Source organism: Ornithorhynchus anatinus, chromosome 11, assembly GCF_004115215.2.
Source record: "Ornithorhynchus anatinus isolate Pmale09 chromosome 11, mOrnAna1.pri.v4, whole genome shotgun sequence".
Lineage (NCBI taxonomy): Eukaryota > Metazoa > Chordata > Mammalia > Monotremata > Ornithorhynchidae > Ornithorhynchus > Ornithorhynchus anatinus.
This window is the reverse complement of record NC_041738.1, coordinates 35,568,129-35,586,791: the sequence shown is the minus strand read 5'-3', so window position 1 is coordinate 35,586,791 and position 18,663 is coordinate 35,568,129. Positions and strand designations below refer to the sequence as shown.

At 46.7% G+C, this 18,663-nt stretch overlaps 1 protein-coding gene across 9 annotated transcripts in view; it reads right to left on the bottom strand.

Moving 5' to 3' along the window:
* HYDIN (HYDIN axonemal central pair apparatus protein) overlaps positions 1–18,663 on the bottom strand; it is a 335,154-nt gene that overhangs the window by 259,008 nt on the left and 57,483 nt on the right. For all 9 annotated transcript variants that reach the window (XR_005660565.1, XM_029074826.1, XM_039913571.1 and 6 more), the window contains 2 exons: positions 8,146–8,300; positions 2,010–2,135 (listed from right to left, as the gene is read on the bottom strand). Coding sequence is in view for 8 of the 9 variants with exons in the window: in XM_029074826.1 (XP_028930659.1) it covers positions 2,010–2,135; positions 8,146–8,280 (261 nt within the window). In the remaining variant the exon portion in view is untranslated. The remainder of the gene's footprint in view (positions 1–2,009; positions 2,136–8,145; positions 8,301–18,663) is intronic.

Genomic DNA, 18,663 nt, shown 5'->3' with positions numbered 1-18,663 from the left:
GTGCCTCATGAGGTTCCCTCGTCTGTCAAATGGGGATTAAAAGTGTGTGAGCCCCACGTGGGACGATGTGATTACCCTGTATCTCCCCCAGCGCTTAGAACAGTGCTCGGTACCTAGTAAGCGCTTAACAAATACCAACATTATTATTATTATTATTATTATGACCGACCTAATTAACCTGTACCTACCGCAGTGATTAGAACAGTCTTTCACACAGAATAAGCGCTCGACAAATACTGTAAAACAAAGACAGGAGGTAGCCCAGTCTGTTTGGCTGGAGATTCTTTGATTAGAGCAGATGTGCTTACTACGGTGCTCTGCGTGTAGTAAGCGCTCAAAAAACATGATTGATTGATTGATTGAAAAATCAGGGACGGGAGAGGAGAACTTGCCCTCTGTCCTGCAGCGCCTGGACATGCTTTGCTGCACGCGAGTGAACTGTAGACAGGGAAGTGATGTAAACCCTTGCCCATTCTTCGACAATCCCAAGTCAACCGACAATCCCAAGTCAATCCTATACTCTGGAGCAGAGAGCATTTTTAGAAAACGGACTAGGAAAATGTTTTCTTACGGAAACTTATACGTTATGTTCAAGGAAAATTTTCTGAAGTTTAATTTCATTAAACTGCCAGGAATGAACGTACCACGCAGGTTTGGCATTTAGGGTTTTATTTCACCATCTGAAGTAATAAGTGCAATTTAAAAAATCTTATCCATTTCAAAATGGCATGGATTTAAAAAAAAATCAAGATGCATTTTAGCTAGAGTATCTTACTGCATTATTAAATCCCCGCACAAGCCTATCAAACCCCAAGGAAGTAAACTAAGTATAAATGCAGGAAATCACTCTTCTTTTTTACTTGCCCTGCAAAAATTATTACTAGGAGAGGAGGAGAAAAGATGTGTGCTGTATTAATTTAGTGCATTAAGTAGACAAATAAAAGAAAACATTTCTTCTAAAGGATAATATGATCTAACGCAGTGATCCTCCAAATACGGCATATGATCTAAGTGCTTTATCCCCAGAGTCTAAATGTGCGGTTATTTTGGAAGAGGAGAGAGAAGCGGCCACCACCAAATGAAATTAACGGACATTTTCAAAAGCGTTGCTCTAGAGAGCACGGCAGAGCGAGTGGAGTCCTAAGTTTTATTTCTATTTTCTGGGACTTAATCAATCTCATTTATTGAACGCTGTGTGCGGAGCACTGTATTGAGCGCTTGGGAGAGTACGCTATAACAGTGTTGATAGACACGTTCCCTGCCCACTGCCCACAGGAAGCTTCGGGAAAGGAAAGCTACACGGTGGTTCTACCCCCTGCAATGAAGCACTTGGCAGGGCATTGAGACTATGCTCGAAAACAGTTTTGAAATCTTCATCTGAAAGATATCATAAACACGGGTAAAAGAGAAGAAAAACCTTTCAAGAGACTGGGAAAAGTTAATGCGCAAAGCATGAAATGGTATTTCACAGGCCCGTGGCGATTATAAATTTGAAATGAATTAATGGAAAAATGTTCATTGCGGAAATAATTTATGCAGGTTCCACTGATAAAAATTTTAAGTCAGCCTTCCAAATTTAGGGATGCAAAATAAAACGTCATTTATCTTGAGTTGTGCTAGAAATGAGGGCTTGGAAAGGGGTTAAGTTGATCATCACTCGGAGACTCTCATCTTCCACTGGAACGAAACCAAGTGCGATCCAGCTTTCTAGCCGGGACACCCCATTTACCCCACCCTCCGCTGCTGCCCCTCAGCCCAGGCCCGGGAGGGCTCTTCCTTCAGAGTAAGAAGGTTCAACTGTGGTCCATCACTGCAGGCTTTGCTCATGAAACTTCAAACCAAATGCCCAATTAGTGCCCAGAAATACCTCTGAGTCTACAGAGTCCATGAAAAACTACACCTACTCCAAAGTTACTTTAAATTTATGGCATTCACCTTGCCTCGATCTCTCTGATGTGACACTAAGTGACAGAATGGAAGAGATAGGAGGCGCGGTTAGAAACGGATACCTTTTGATGGGTCGTTTCCGCCATATCTAAAAGCTCGACGATCTGGGGCCGGCACATGACGTGAGTGGCGGCCAGTTTCTGCTCTGTGGTGAGGGACATCTCTTTCAGGAACTCGGAGGGAGTCAGCTGGAATTAAAAACATCAGGAGCCAAGGGTACATAAATGACTACATTAAGAAAGGCTTTTCTCGTTCAAGAGCCAGGGATGAATAATTTGTGTTGATAGTCACCGGGATAGTCCTGGGAGATGCACTAGGTTCATCTTAATAAAACATTTAAAATCAATAAATTATACAGAAGGAACATACATGCATTTCTGGAGTGATTCTAGCAAAACTGAGCTCCTAACTATATAACCTGAAACGACGGGTGGATGCTTGTTTTCCTCTTTCCTTTGTTATTTGGTAAAGCCTTGCAAAAATTTTTCTGAATCTACAGAAGAAGGCAGAAAATACCACAGTGATATAACCTTAGAACTCACGGCAAGTTCTGTGACGAGATACTTCATTTGAGTCAATTCTTTTTATACTATATAAAGTGTGGGGAAAGATAAGCCTCGAGTAAGTAGGAACGGCCAAACTTCTCCGAGCATTTGAGTTCTAATGTGATTTTTTTTTAAAATCAGCTATTTCCAAAGACGTGGGTACTATTTCATCACACGGGTGCTCCGTGGAATAAAGATTCCAGATGATGAGTTTGACCTCGGCCCATGAAATCTTTTCCAACAAGGGGCAGAGACACGTAACGTAAAGCACTCCGCTTCTCTTTCGGTAACCGCACTCGGGAGGCGTGAATCTCTAAAAGTTACGTGTCCTCAGTTCAACCAATGTGTGGAAGTTTGCTGAGTGCCCACAATATGCAAAATGCAGCATTATGCCCTCGTCACTAACAGTAATGCACGAATAAAGGATCTGCCAAGGCTCATTATAAACACTGAAGAGTTTACAATTTTGCTGACTCATTTTGCTTTGGGCTAAAACCAACCACCCTCATTTGGTGATCTGAATCCATAGGAATGATTCTATATTTACATTATAGCTTTCACCTCCGGCCGACCTTCTCGGAACCCGCTCCCGGATACAGTTCAGCTTGGGTTGAAGCATCTATTAATGTTAACCTAAGAACGATCTGGGTCTTAATTATAGGAACGATTTACCCTTGCAGAAGGTTGGGGGTGTCTACCTGTGTTTCCTTTTTTCAACTTGGAATTTTAGGCCAAAGCAGAAGATTTTGCAGATAGGAGGTCCCCATTTGCAATAAATATCTCTTAGCATTTAAATGACCCCGTGTGTGCTATACATAATTTAACGATTGTAGAGAGTACTCAAAGCAATCCTTTTATCAATGTGTTTTTGCCACAAAAACACGATTCAGAAATTAGTACCTCTAAGGTAAAAAAGTAGGGGTGATATGAAGGACAATTCCCACTATTTGTAAAAGATTTGTGTTTTTCTGACTACCCTGTTAGATTGAGAGCTCCTTGAGGGCAGGGCTGGATCTTCTACTCTCCCAAGCATTTAGTCCAACGCTTTGACCGTAGAAGGCACACGATAATCCATCGACGTATCTTGAGATTATACACATTATAAACTATTTACGTTAATGTCTGTCTCCCCCTCTGGACTGTAAACTCGTTATGGATTGGGAATGGGATAATTCTGTTGTAGTGTACTTTCCCAAGTGCTTAGTAATGCTCTGCACATACTAAGCACTAAATAAATATCTTTGATTGATTCAGTGAACACTTACTTTTCCAAAACTGTGTTTGAAGTGCTTGGGAGAGAGATTACGGTGGAGTTAGTAGACATGATCCCTATCTTCAAGGAGCTTACAATCTAGCAGGGAAGACTCGCTCAGTCAACCCGCATATTCGGTCTGTCACCAAATCCTGTTGGTTCTACCTTCCAACATCTCTACAATCCACCTCTTCCTCTCCCTCCAAACCACTACCGCCCTGATCCAGCGCTTGTCCCATAACGCTTGGACTACCTCGTCGGCCTCCTCGCTGACCTCCCTCTGCCTCCTCTCTCTCCCCACTCCAGTCCATACTCCGTTCTGTGCCTGAATCATTTTTCTCACGTCTCCCCACTCCTCGCAAACCTCCGACCGTTGTCCATCCATCTCGCCCTCCGCAGTTGGATTTTAGGCACTCCAACAGCTCTCCCCCTCCTACCTTACTTCACTACAATCCAACCGACACACTTCGCTCCTCTAATAAAGCTTACTCCCTCAACCTTGATCACATCTTTCTCACCATCAACCCCTGGCCCACGTCCTCCCTCTGGTCTCTATCTTCCCTCTGGCCTGGAACTCTCTCCTGCTTCATATCCGACATACGACCACTCTCCCCACCTTCAAAGCCCCATTATTAATCACATCTCCTCCATGAATCCTTCCCTGACTAAAGCCTCACATCCTCTTTTTGCCCCTACTTCTGCATTGTCTATGCACTTTTTTTCCAATCAATGGTATTTATTGAGTGCTTACTATTGCAGAGCACTGTACTAAGTGCTTAGCACTGTATTACATGAAGTACCTGAGTCTAAACCTCTATAACACTTGATATTCATGCCACCCAAAGCCCCACAGCACGTATATTGCTATCTTTATGCTCTGCTAATCCCCTATCTGTAATGTATTTTAACATCCGTCTCCCCTTCTAGGCTATAAGATTCTTGTAGGTAGGGATTGTGTCTTATCATCTTTATTGCACTGTATTCTCCCAAGGGTTTAGTACGGTGCTGAGAGCACAGGAAGCACTCAGTTGATTGAGTGGTTGATTATTATTATTATCGCTATTATTATTCCAGCTAATGACTTTAAAACGACCTGAATGATGATGGGATTGAAAAGGATATTTTGTCAAGGATAGGAAATTATTTAAAAGATAGGAGCCATCTTGCCGCCGACCTCTCGCTGACGTCCTTCCTCTGGCCCGGAACGCCCTGCCCTTCATATCTGTCAGACGATCACTCTCTCCATATTCGAAGTCTTACTTAAGGCACAGCTCTTCCAAGTGGCCTTCCCCAGGTAGGCCCTCATCTCCTCTTCTCCCACTCCCTTCTGCATCACCCTTGCACTTGGATCGCTTAGTACAGTGCCTGGCACATAATAAGCACTTAACAAATGCCATCATCATCATTATTGTTATTTGCAGCCTTTATTCACCCCTAAGCTCTACAGCACTTAGGTACTTATCTGTAATTCACTTATTTATGATAACGTCTGTCTCCCCCTCTAGACTGTATATTAGTTGTGGGTAGAGAGCGTGTCTACCCACTGTGTCATATTGTACTCTCCCAATTCCTTAATAGCTCAGTGGAAAGAGCCCGGGCTTGGGAGTCAGAGGTCGTGGGTTCTGATCCCGGCTCCGCCACTTGTCTGCTGTGTGACCTTGGGCAAGTCACTTAACTTCTCGGTGCCTCCGTTACCTCATCTATAAAGATGGGGATTTTAAAATGTGAGCCCCACGTGGGACAATCTGATTACCCTGTCTCTACCCCAGTGCTTAGAACAGTGCTCTGCACATAGTAAGCGCTTAGCAAATACCACCATTATTATTAATACAATGCTCTGTACACAGTAAGCACGCTATAAATAGGATTGATTGACTGACATAAAGGATTTGGATAAACAACCACTTTTATGATGATCAGGTGTAAATAGTGGGGTCCCCCAGGGATCAATCAATCATTCAAAGGTATTTACTGAGCAGAGCTCTGTACTAAGTGCTAGGGAGAGAACAATACAACAGAATAAGCAGACACATTCCCTGTCCAGCATTTCATTCATTCATTCAATCATATTTATTGAGCCCTTACTACGTGCAGAGCACTGGACTAAGGGCTTGGAACGTACAATTCGGCTACAGATAGAGACAATCCCTGCCCGACAACGGGCTCACTGTCTAAACGGGGAAGACAGACAACAAAACAAAGCAGAACAAAACAAAATGGAGCTGGATTGCCTTGTTGCGTCTTCCCTTTGTGCTCGTCCGTTTCCCTTTTAGAGTGTTGGCCAGAGACTGCGCCTGCATTCATCTAGGGCTTGGACATTGCAGGGGCTTAATGAGGGGCCGAATTAATTGGTCGGTCTGATTTGGCAGTGGCATTTTGTAATGTTCTTAATAATAATAAAGGTATTTGCTAAACGCTTAACTCGTTCCAGGCACCGTACTAAGCGCTGGAGGCACCGTATGGCTGTTTGATGATAGCGGGGGCAAAGTGGCTCTTCAAAACTGTCCCCTCCACCCTAGGTACCCTCTTGAGCTCCTCCTTTAATTGTTAACAATTGTTAATTGCTTACTGTGGACTTGGGTACACATCTGCAATTTATCTATTTATATTAATGTCTGTTTCCCGCTCTACAGTGTAAACTCGTTGTGGGCAGGGAACATGTCTCTTTATTGTTATACTGCACTCTCCCAAGCGCTTAGTACAGTGCTCTGCACACCATCGGTGCTCAATAAATATGACTGAATGAATGACTGACTTACTTTCCCGTTAAAAACTATATGAGAATGGTGTTTTGGCACATTCCTGTAAAAAAAAGAAAAAGCCCTATCTCTTCTGCACCTATACCTTTCAAAATCAAACAAAAAGAGGAAACTCTTTCTCAAGTGCTACCCTGTTTCCCCAAACCCCCTCATGGCTTTATAGATTGTCCTAAAAATAAGTTGCCATGTTCTTTTTTCATTCCTTAAACGCAAATGTTACAAATACGTCCTAATTTTATAGAGCCTTAAATGGCTTCTACTTGCTTCACCTAACAAGATGCATTTCTTCAGACCTCAGCATTATGAAGTACTCCTGGGATTTCCATATATTATGAAGTTTTAACAGGTGCATCAGCATTGTTAAAATCGTATCTTTCTCTGAGTCAGCTTCCTTGCTAATTGAAGGGGTGTTAATTGACCATTACATACATACACACACGATTGTCTTTCCTAGCGGAAGACACCACTGACTGTGAAAGTCACTCATGGGTGGGGGATGGAGGTGTGGGGGGGGGGGTGAATGTGGGTGTGTTTGTGTACGCACACACCTGTGACTGAAAAGGCCAATGCAGGCCCACGGTCCCGGCCGTCTTATGCACTGACCCTTACTGGTCTGTCACGTTTGTTCCTTGAAACTCTCGGTTGCGTTTACAGCTACGCTGAAGGCACGGCAGGGTAGGCCGCTGAGGGGGGCGGGGAGAGAGATTTTGTCGTGAGCCCACCAGACCGATCTGGTCTCCCGGTAGACCCCCGTGATTGGTCCAGTGGATTCATTCCATCATTCTACTTGTTGTGTTCTATTCTGTTTCGTTTTGTTGTCCGTCTCCCCCGTTTGGACTGTGAGCCCGTCGTTGGGCAGGGATTGTCTCTATCTGTTGCCCAATTGTACATTCCAAGCACTTAGTACACTGTTCTGCACACAGTAAGCGCTCAATAAATATGATTGAATGAATGAATGAATGAATTGAGCTCTTACCGTGTGCAGAGCACTGTACCAAGGGCTTGGGAAAGTACAATACGGCAATAAAGAGAGAAGCAGTGTGGCTCAGTGGGAAGAGCACGGGCTTGGGAGTCAGAGGTCATGGGTTTGAATCCCGGCTCTGTCACTTGTCAGCTGTGTGACTGTGGGCAAGTCACTTAACTTCTCTGTTCCTCAGTTACCTCATCTGTAAAATGGGGATTAAGACTGTGAGCCTCAGGTGGGATAATCGGATGACCCTCTATCTCCCCCAGCGCTTAGAACAGTGCTCTTGCACATAGTAAGCGCTTAACAAATTCCAACATATTATTAATAATCCCTGCCTATAACGAGCTCACAGTCTAGAAGGGGGAGACAGACATCAGTACAAGTAAACAGACATCAATATAAATAAATAAAACTACAGATGGCTGCAAATGCCTCACCCGCCAAAGGCCTATCAATCGGTCGAGAACACCGCCGGGTCTGTTACTGAGAGGGTACACGGAAATACATTCCGTTTTGTGGCCGCAAGTCCAGCACGAATCCTGCTGACGGGAAACTACCCATCGATCGTTAAGCTGCTGGTTGATAACCTTCCGTTGGTGCAATAACAACTCCAAACTACGCTAAAAATGCCTCGCTCGCTCTAACGGGGAAGACGGCGATGCGGGGATACTTTACCATTCGGGAGACTTCTTTTTCCGTGACCAGCTTGGGGTTACGCGGTGCCACCACCTTACTCTGTAACCCTTCGTGCATTCTGAGGCCCCCCGTCTGGATGGTCCCCAGAGCTCCCCGCATCTTGCCGGTTGCCATTTGGAGTCAATTTTTTAAGTCTGTTGAAAAAGAAAATGGAAATTATTATTTTGAGCTCTAGAGAAAAATCTGCCTGAAAGCAAAGGAAGAGAGACGGGGAAAAAACCGGGAAAGAGTCTACAGGAGAGCAAGAAAAGTAATTAGGCCACTGAAACCAGCGGGGCCGGTCCACAGTACCTAATCCCAGAGAATGAAAATCTTGGAAAAAGCGCACTATCTAGAGGTTGGACTCGTTCTTTTCCAAAACTAAGATGGAGTTTGCTCTAAACCCAGCTCAGATGTAATAGAATTGTCTTGAATCTGTACAGTGCGGCAGCAAAAAACTCCAGTACCACAATCGTTTCCCTCACAGATGTTCACGTAGGTCCTGAACTATCAGGACAGAGGCAGGTGTGGCATTCTCAACAGGGAACGCCATCATCATCAATCCAGTGCACGGCCTCAACCGGAATGAAACTAGATGGTTGGATTAAGCAAACTAATCTAGCAAACTTTTAAACTAGCAGATATTTAAAAAATAATAATGGTATTTGTTAAGAGCCAGCCTCTCCCCACTTTAGTCCATACTCCACACTGCTGCCTGGCTCGTCTTCCAGAATTAGCATTCAGGATAGGTCTCCTCCCACCAAGGAAATACGAAAACAAAAGTCAGGGGCTAGCACATTAAACAAAAACTCCTCCCTCTGGCTTTAAGCTTCTCCATCAGCTTTCTTCATTTTACAGGTCTGCTTTCTTCACCCTGCTCTTCTCTAGCATGCACTCTTCACTCCTCCCATGCCCTACTGTAACACTCTCCTCTTACTTGTGCCCAGTAGTCCCCCATTCTGGAACTCTCTCCTCCCCTCCAAATCTGCCGGACCTCAGCCCTTCCCACCTTCAAAGCCTTCCTAACAGCCCACCTCCTCCGGCAAGCTTCCTCCACTTCATTCCCAACACCTGGTGATGTTTAACCCAAGTCCAACAGCCATCTCTAACACTCGTGTATTCACCTGTACAATCGGTTATTTATTCTGATTAACTCTCACATTTCAGCCTCACATAGCCACTCGACTCCCTATCTGATTCTTTTTCTTCCGACTACGTGTAAACATTTCTCTGCCCATCTCCCCCGGCAGACTGTGATCTCCTTGTCGGCAGGGAACCCATCTTTTGCTTTTTTTTGTAACATCCCGAATGCTTGGCAGAGTACATTCAGACCCGCTCTCGGTCTCGTGGAAAGAGTGCAGTTCTGGGCAACGGGAGAGCTGGGTTCTAGTTCCAGTTCTACCCGTAACGGACTACCACGGGTAAAGATCGCACACGCAATTTTGCGCTGTGCTGCATCCATGCTTGTCTACGTGCTCATTGCACTCTGTGCCCCGGAGGGAGGGCGACTGGCGGGTATGAGAGAGAGTGGAAGTTGGGGGATGGGGGGGAGATAATCCATTCCTCTGAGCAGGTTCTTAGTTCTGAAGTCTCCTACGCAGGCTCACTTGTGGTTTCTGACATTCATTCATTCAATAGTATTTATTGAGCCCTTACTATGTGCAGAGCACTGTACTAAGCGTTTGGAATGGACAAGTCGGCAACAGATAGAGACGGTCCCTGCCCTTTGATGGGCTTACAGTCTAATCGGGGGAGACGGGCAGACGAGAACAATGGCAATAAATAAAGCACTAAACACCACTGACTTCTGGGCTTCCCTAATGAGAGCTGCCAAAGACCAAATTGACAATAACTACAACCGGAGTAATTTCTCAAATCCCACCGTTCTCTTTCTCCCCTCCATGCCTGTCCCAGTAAATAACCACCCCAACCTACTTGTCACCCTTCCTTGCTGGGGAAAAAAGAAACAAATATCCACGCTCTCTCTATCTTGCTAGTTCAACTCTGTCGCAAGGGCAAATTCCCTTATCTTTCAACAGAAGAGCTCATTTCTTCACCAGGCCAAGTTTCTTTAGCTCACCTTGTTGCCTTGGTTACCATTTCTTGTAGTCTGGCTAGTTTCCTCCTGCTTTCCACAGACAGTGACCCCTCTATGCCCTAATCCTGAACCCTTTTACCCTTCAACACAGACGACCAAGGGACAGGATCTTAAGGAGTCTAACGCTGCCAGTTGCTTATTGACAAGCGTCAAGCCACTTGACCTCTCAAAATCTTTCTTAACCGCCAAAACGAAGTTAGCACCTCCTGGAGTTCTGATAAAATTGGCGGGTGAAATATACTGAGAGACTCCCAGAAAAATGGCTAGAAAGCTGCAGAGTCTTTTTCCTGAGGGTTCGGTTATACGTGGTGATAGAAAAAGAGACGGAGTCACAAAGAAAAAGACGAGCCTTTAGTCCATGGAATCAAGACTGCTGCTCCAAGATAGACACAAAGAATAGACTGCAAAGATTTGGGCTCCTCAGCCTGGAAAGGCAAAGGCGTCTCCTACCCCGGCTTCAAGTCTGTGACGGCCTCCTTGCTGACCTCCCTGCCTCCTGCCTCTCCCCATTCCAGTCCATACTTCACTCTATTTCCCAGATCATTTTTCTACAAAAACGTCGAGGCCGTGGTTCCCTACTCATCAGGAAACTCCAGTGGTTGTCCATCCACCTCCACCTCAAATAGGAACGCCTCACCATTAGCTTTAAAGCACTTAATCACGTTGTCCCCTCCTTCGGAGAAGCAGCGCGGCTCAGTGGAAGGAGCCCGGGCTTGGGAGGCAGAGGTCATGGGCTCTAGTCCCGGCTCCGCCACTTGGCAGCTCTGTGACTTTGGGCAAGTCACTTCATTTCTCTGTGCCTCAGTTCCCTCCATCTGTAAAACAGGGATTAAGACTGTGAGACCCACGTGGGACAACCTGATGACCTTGTATACCCTCACCCCCAGTGCTTAGAACAGTGCTTGGCACATAGTAAGCGCTTAACAAACGCCACCATTATTATTATTATTACATCACCTTGCTACCCGCACACTTTGCTCCTCTAACGCTAACCTTCTCACTGTGCCTCGATCTCGTCTCTCTGGCTGCCAACTTCTCGCCAATGTCTCACCTCTGCCCTGAAATGCCCTCCCTCCTCAAATCCAACAGACAGCTACTCTCTCTTACCATGCGGAGCAACCATAAAATGTTCTCCAGCATCTCCTGTTGCCACTGTAGGAGGCAAAATACGAAGCTGGGTAGACCACTGAAACATGACATTTTCTCAATTCTGGTGCATTTGTAATAATAATAATAATTATGGTATTTGTTAAGCATTTACTATGTGCAGAACACTGGTCTAAGCACTGGGGGAGATACAGGTTAATCAGATTGTCCCCTGTGGAGCTCACATTTTTTAATCCTCATTTTCCAGGTGAGGTAACTGAGGCCCAGAGAAGTTAAGTGACTTGCCCAAGGTCACCCAGCAGACAAGTGGCAGAGTTGGGATTCGAACCCATGACCGCTGACTCCTAAACCCGGGCTCCTGCCACCGAGCCATGCTGCTTCTTTATTCGTCAGTACTCACTGAGCATCTTCTCTGTGCAGTGCTCTATAGTAAGTGTTTGGGAGACCCGCACTCTGCCTCTTAGGATATTAAAATCAAAATGGAAATTTGGTCCGCAAGTAGGTGCAAGGACTTGTGAAACCATAACTTTTGAGTTTTCTCTGTGCTGCAAATCTCAACTCTAACTTCTGACTGGCTTAGTTCATAGAGAAATATATTCCTCCTGCAGCTTCCATTCAACACCCAGAAAAAAAGGCATTTTAACATCTGTCCTTTTTTCCCCTCCCTTTGAGGGGGGGGAAACACGAGAAGGAGCATGGCTTAGTGGATAGAGCACGGGCCTGGGAGTCAGAAGGACCTGGATTCTAATCCCGACTCTGCCACTTGCCTGCTGTGTGACCATGGGCCAGTCATTTCACTTCTCTGCGCCTTAGTTACCTCATCTGTAAAATGGGGGTTAAGACTGTGACCTCCTGTGGGACATTAATTTGTATCTATCCTAGCGCTCAGGACAGTGCCTGGAACCTATTAAGTGCTTTAACAGACATCACTAAAAAAACATGAAAAGTTGCTTGTTTTCACCTACAGGGAGGAATGGGAATATCTAGGCTCGCTATGAGATCCTTAATTCACCAAGGGGCTCGAGACCTAGCGACGCCTTCCGAAAGAAACAGTGTCAATTCCGATGACTACGGTAATATTAAGTCAGCGCTGGGCAGGTTTACTCAAAATCACAATTTCTGAAAATGAATCCGGGGATAATGTGTAAACACAATTACCCAGTCAACATGGTTTACCCTGGGAATGAAAGTGCAAAAGCCCCTGAAAGAGTTTCCCCAAGGAGAGTCAGGTGATAAGCTTCATTTATTACTGCCCAAAGACAGAGCTCCTTACAAACATCATTTCAGAAGCAATTATGCTTAAATTAAAAACACCGAGATATGAAAAACGAATATGCGATTAGGTGAGTCACGAACTACGGCAGCAATATCGACCGTGTATTTAGCAATATTTTAATGAATTCATGTTTTCGAATGTGATTTTAAAGTGATATTTATGTAAATAGTTTCACCTCCCTAATACGTCCTCTGGTTCCCGCTCTTGATCATAATCGATTACACCATGGTTTATTTGGGTTAGATTAAGTCGTCACACACGGAGGATATCTAGTCTGTGGCGTGAAATACAAGAAACAAGAACGGATGAGCTGAAAATTTCAAAGATCGTGTTTTGATGAAAAGATAACGTTAAATATTGCCACTGCAAGTGCTCGCATGCCACTGATGGATGACCTCCTTTTATTTTTCACGAGCATGATTTTTGGAGAGGAGCATACATACCTCAGCCCCAGAGTAGGCTAAATAGAAATCAATTTGTACGATATTAAAATGTGGCACCTCCTATGTAATAAACGGTAGCTGTAGCCCTCCCGGGAACGGATCAACCTAAGTCATGACAACATCATAAATTTATAAGCCACAGCCGTCAAGGGAAATTCGACAAGGGGTTGCGAATAGGTGAAAGAACAGGTCGTATAAGGGGCCACCGGAGATTACGCTAACTGAGGAGATGGCATAAATACAGTCACCTCAGTCCCCAAGGCAAATTACCACTTACAGCTCTCGGCAGGAACAAATTCATTTCAAAGCAGCAGTAACTCCATCTTCCTAACAAAAAAATCAGAGCACTGAAGAAATTAAAGGAAAAAGCAAACGTTAGATTATCTAGTCAGGTCCCGGAGAGGTGCAGAATTCCTTCTAGCCGTCCGTTTTCCAGGTTCGTTTTAAAGGAAATTCTCTTTCGTGACCTCAAGAACAGAGCTTGGATTTTAGAAGGGAAGACGACCTGGGTGCAAAACTGAACGCACTCAAGATATCCAAGATGCCGTTCTAATCCCGGCTCCGCCACTCGTCTGCTGTGTGACCCTGGGCACGCCACTTAACTTCTCTGGGCCTCAGTTACCTCATCTGTAAAATGGGGTTGAAGACTGTGAGCTCAACGTGGGACAACCTGATTCCCCTTTGTCTACCCCAGCGCTTAGAACAGTGCTTGGTTCATAGTAAATACTTAACAAATATTATTATACCTTCAGCTATCAACGGCATTTACTGAATATTTACTCTGTGCAGAGCACTGTACCAAGCCCTTGGGGGAGTTCAACAGGATTACTAGATCCTAACCCTCTCCTCAAGGCCCTTACAACCTGGGAGTGGGGGAGAGAGAGACACTAAAATAAATTACGGTTACGGAGAAACAACCGAGTTTAAAGCTATGTATCTAAGCGTCGCGGAGGAGGGGGACGGAGGAGTGAGCATCCAAGGGCTGGACTGACTCGGAAGTACTGAAGTGGCTGTGGGCGCTGCGGGGACCGGAGTGGGGATTGAAGAGATTAATCAGAGAAGGTCTTCTGGAGGAGATGTGATCTCAGAAGGGCTTAGGCGAAGGGAGAGCAGAAGTCTGCTGGATGTGATGGGGGAGGGACTTCCCGGCTTACTGGAGGACGTGAGCAAGAGGTCAGCGGCGAGATTAACAAGAAGGAGGAGAATGTTTTCAACGCCAAACCTAGATATTTACTCCCATTATTCACATCTGACAAGCACCCCATTCTCTCCTCTCCCCACAGCCCTGCCTCCTCTTCCCGTTTCCCTCACCCCGCATTTCCTTCCGACATCTTCCCCGACTCCAGATCGGACTCTCCCGAGCACTTGGTGCAAAGCTCTGCACGCGGTAAGCGCTCAATAAAGAGGACTGACCGACTGACTGACTCCCTTGCTTCCGTCAGCCGCTCTCGAGGACGCTGATTCCTGGGAGGGAGAAAACGATGCGAGTTTAGGAAAGAACCAGGCCTAGCTCGTCCCCAGAGCTCCAGCCAGGCCGGGATAGGGGCTCACATCTCTATACTCCAGGTTGTTGGGCCTAGAGCCGTTGATCGAGAGCGACCTTATCGGGGATTCGGTCCCGCTCCCAGGGTTTTACTTGTCTGCATTTTACATTTCCTCTCAAATGTATCATCTACTAAATTACTGAGCGGGCTCATTAAGCCGAAGAACAAAAAGAACATATTGAACAAAGTTAATAATAGTTCAGTAGAAGCCGGTCTTCAAAAAGGGAGCCTGATGTCAAATACTCCGCCGATGCGATAGCCGAAAAATGAAGGGTGACGATCCGGAAGTGTCGGTTCTCTGAGTATCGGGGGGAGCTCGGCCCAGGGGCGTGGCAGCCAGGGATCGCCCCCACACCATGCTTTAGGTAAGAAGAGACCCAAATCAGCCTGCGGCCGAGGTGGGGCTTGGTGGAAAGGCAAATGGTCTAATAATGTTGGTATCTGTTAGGCGCTTACTATGTGCCGAGCACTGTTCTAAGCGCTGGGGTAGACACAGGGGAATCAGGTCGTCCCACGTGGGGCTCACAGTCTTAGTCCCCATTTTACAGATGAGGTAACTGAGACCCAGAGAAGTGAAGTGACTTGCCCACAGTCACACAGTTGACAAGTGGCAGAGCTGGGATTCGAACTCATGACCTCTGACTCCAAAGCCCGGGCTCTTTCCACTGAGCCACACTGTCTAAAACGCGGACCTCTGGATTAGAGGGGCAGTGTGGCCTAGTGGAAAGAGCAGGGGCCTGGGAGTCGGAGAACTTGCGTTCTAATCCTGGCTCTGGCCCTGGCCTGCTGAGTGACTTCTCCGTGCCTCAGTTTCTTCATCTGCAAAACTGGGGACGAGATTCCTGTTCTCCCTCCCCCTTAAACTATGAGCCTCATGTGGAACAGGGACTGGGTCCCAACTGCTCGTACTGTACCTGCCCCAGGGCTCGGCATACGGTAAGCACTTCACGGATTACCAGAGTTATCATTATTATAGTGATTTACAATCGACTCCTGACCAGCCAAACCGATAAAAGGCGGTAATGTGGCTCAGTGGAAAGAGCACGGGCTTGGGCGTCACAGGACATTGGTTCTAATCCTAGGTCCACCACTTGTCTGCTGAGTGACCTTGGGCAAGCCACATAACTTCTCTGTGCCTCAGGTCCCTCATCTGCAAAATGGGGATTAAGACTGTGAGCCCCACGCGGGATGTGATCACCTTGTATCCACCCCCAGTGCTTAGAACAGTGCTTTGCACATAGTAAGAGGTCAATAAATGCCATCATCGTTATTATTATTATTATTAAAACAAAACAAGGGAGTCAACTTCAGCCCTATCTAAAGGCAGAGGTGGGCAGAAGGAGTGTTTCTGAGATGGGCCTGGGCGGTCGAAGAAGATGACCAGGGATCAGTGGGTCTCGGACAGTCGATCACTCCATCGTATTTATCGACCACTTACCGTGTGCAGACCACTGTACTGTTTGGGAGAGTAGAATACAACAATGTAACAGACACATTCCCTACCCACAGTGAACTTACAGACTAGAGGGAGAGAAAGACGTTAATATGAATAAATAAAAATACGGATAGGTACACAAGTACTGCGTGACGGGGTGGGGTGTGGGGGGGGGGGGAGAGGATAAAGGGAGCAAATCAGAGCGATGCACAAGGGGATGGGAGAAGAGGAAAAGGGGGCTTAGTCAGGGAAGATCCCTCGGAGGAGACGCTCCTTCAGTGAAGCTTTGAAGGTGGGGAGAGAAACCGTCCGTCGGATGTGGAAAGGGAGGGAGTTCCAGGCCCGCGGCAGGACGTGGACGAGAGGTCGGCGGCGAGATAGATGAGATGGAGGTACAGTGAGTAGTAGTACAGTGAGTCTGGCTGCTTCAGGGTGTGCTTTCCAACAGGGGCGGTGGTCAGGAAGAAAGCCAACTTGCAGAGGTTAAGTTAAAAATCAGTGGCAGACCCACTGGGGATAATCAAGTGTAGTAGGGGAGCATTAGAAAGTCAAGGTTAGCTTCCATTTCCATGTTTTTACATGGTTACAAGAAGCGATGGCCAAGGTATAGGGAACACTGACCCATCAGCCCGGATCCCACACGTCAAGGGGCCTAATGCTATCGGCCCGCTCTCTCCTTCCCGTGCCGAGAGGGTGATCCCTGGAGCTGCCGCAGCTCAGAGAAGGTAATCGGCCCCAGAGCCGGGTGATTACACTCATGTGCCGCTTCTAGGAAACCGGTCCCTCCGTCCGTTCCCCACTGACATATCCCCCGCGCTTGGCACATAATAAGCGCTTAATAAATACCGTAATTATTATCCCCAGTCGGTTTCCCCCGAGCCTCGCACTGAGGATGGGCCTGGGAGGGAAACCCAGCAATCCATCAATCAGTGGTATTTAATGAGCGCTTACTATGCGCAGAGCACTGTATTAAGCGCTTGGGAGAATAATAATAATAATGTTGGTATCTGTTAAGCGCTTACTATGTGCCGAGCACTGTTCTAAGCGCTGGGGTAGACACGGGGGAATCAGGTTGTCCCACGTGGGGCTCACAGTCTTAATCCCCATTTTACAGATGAGGGAACTGAGGCACCGAGAAGTCAAGTGACTTGCCCAAAGTCACACAGCCAAGTGGCCGAGCCGCGATTCGAACCCTTGACCCCTGACTCCAAAGCCCGGGCTCTTTCCACTGAGCCACGCTGCTTCTCAGAGTACAGTACACGCTGAGAGTACAGTCCACCAGAATTAGTGGACCCATTCCCTGCCCCGAACGAGCGCCTTCTTCCGCTGTGGGCAGGGAAGATGGCTGCTTACTGTTATACTGTACTCTTTCAGGCGCTTAGTACAGTGCTTTGCACACAGTAAATGCTCAGTAAATGTGACCGAATCGAACTGAGTTGAATTTGGGGTTAAGCCTTTACCAAAATCATCCCCCTTTCCGGGGGCCAGTGGCCCCAAGGAGCAGGGGAGCATTTTCCTCAGAGGCACGCTGAAGATCCAGGGGATTCTCCAGACGGGTTTCCTCAGAGGAACGAAATGTGCCAGAGGCGATTACCTAGCTAATTCAGGACCGAAAAAATTCAGTTTAGCCTGAATTACCTAATTGCCTCGTTATGGCAGTGGAGAACTGATCTCTCTGTGAAGTTAGGGGCCTCTCTGTCTCTCCACCTCTGACCTCCCTGAGCACTTACTACTTCCTCCCCGTCCAGTGGTCGGGGAATCGAATGAGGAACCTACAGAAATACAGTCCTGTCATTCCGTGGATGGACACGTCACAATATCAGAGACCACGCAGGGGCAAATGATATTATACCATATTAATATTCCTCTAACCACGTAGAGCAAATTTTAACCTTCTAAACTGCGGCTGGCATTTTGGCTTTTATAGTTAGATGCATTCAGTTTTCAACTTTCATCAGTGGCTTCATTGAGTGCTTACTACGGGCAGGGCACAGTACTGAGCGACTGGGAGAGGTACAATACGACAGAGTTGGCAGACAAGCTCATTCATTCAATAGTATTTATTGAGCGCTTACTAAATAAATAAATTGTGGCATTCGTTCAGCGCTTACTATGTGCAAAGCACTGTTCTAAGCGCTGGGCGATACAAGGTGATCAGTTTGTCCCACGTGGGGCTCACAGTTTTAATCCCCATTTGACGGATGAGGTAACTGAGGCACAGAGAAGTTAAGTGACTTGCCCAAGGTCACCCGGCTGACTAGCGGCGGAGCCGGGATCAGAACCCGGGATCTCTGACTCCCAAGCCCGCGCTCTTTCCACTGAGCCACACTGCTTCTCAATGTGCCGAGCACTGTACTCAGCGCTCGGAATGTACAATTCGGCAACAGATAGAGACAATCCCTGCCCAACGACGGGCTCACGGTTTAATCGGGGGAGACGGACGGACAGAAACAAGACAACTTGATCACGCTAAATAGGACTGGGAGCCCCATGGTGGCCCACCTGATGAGCTTGGATCCACCCTGGCCCTTAGAAGAGGGCTTGGCACAGAGTAGGTGCTTAACAGACGCCATCATCCTCTCTGCCCGCCACGAGCTTCCAGCTTAACGAGCTTA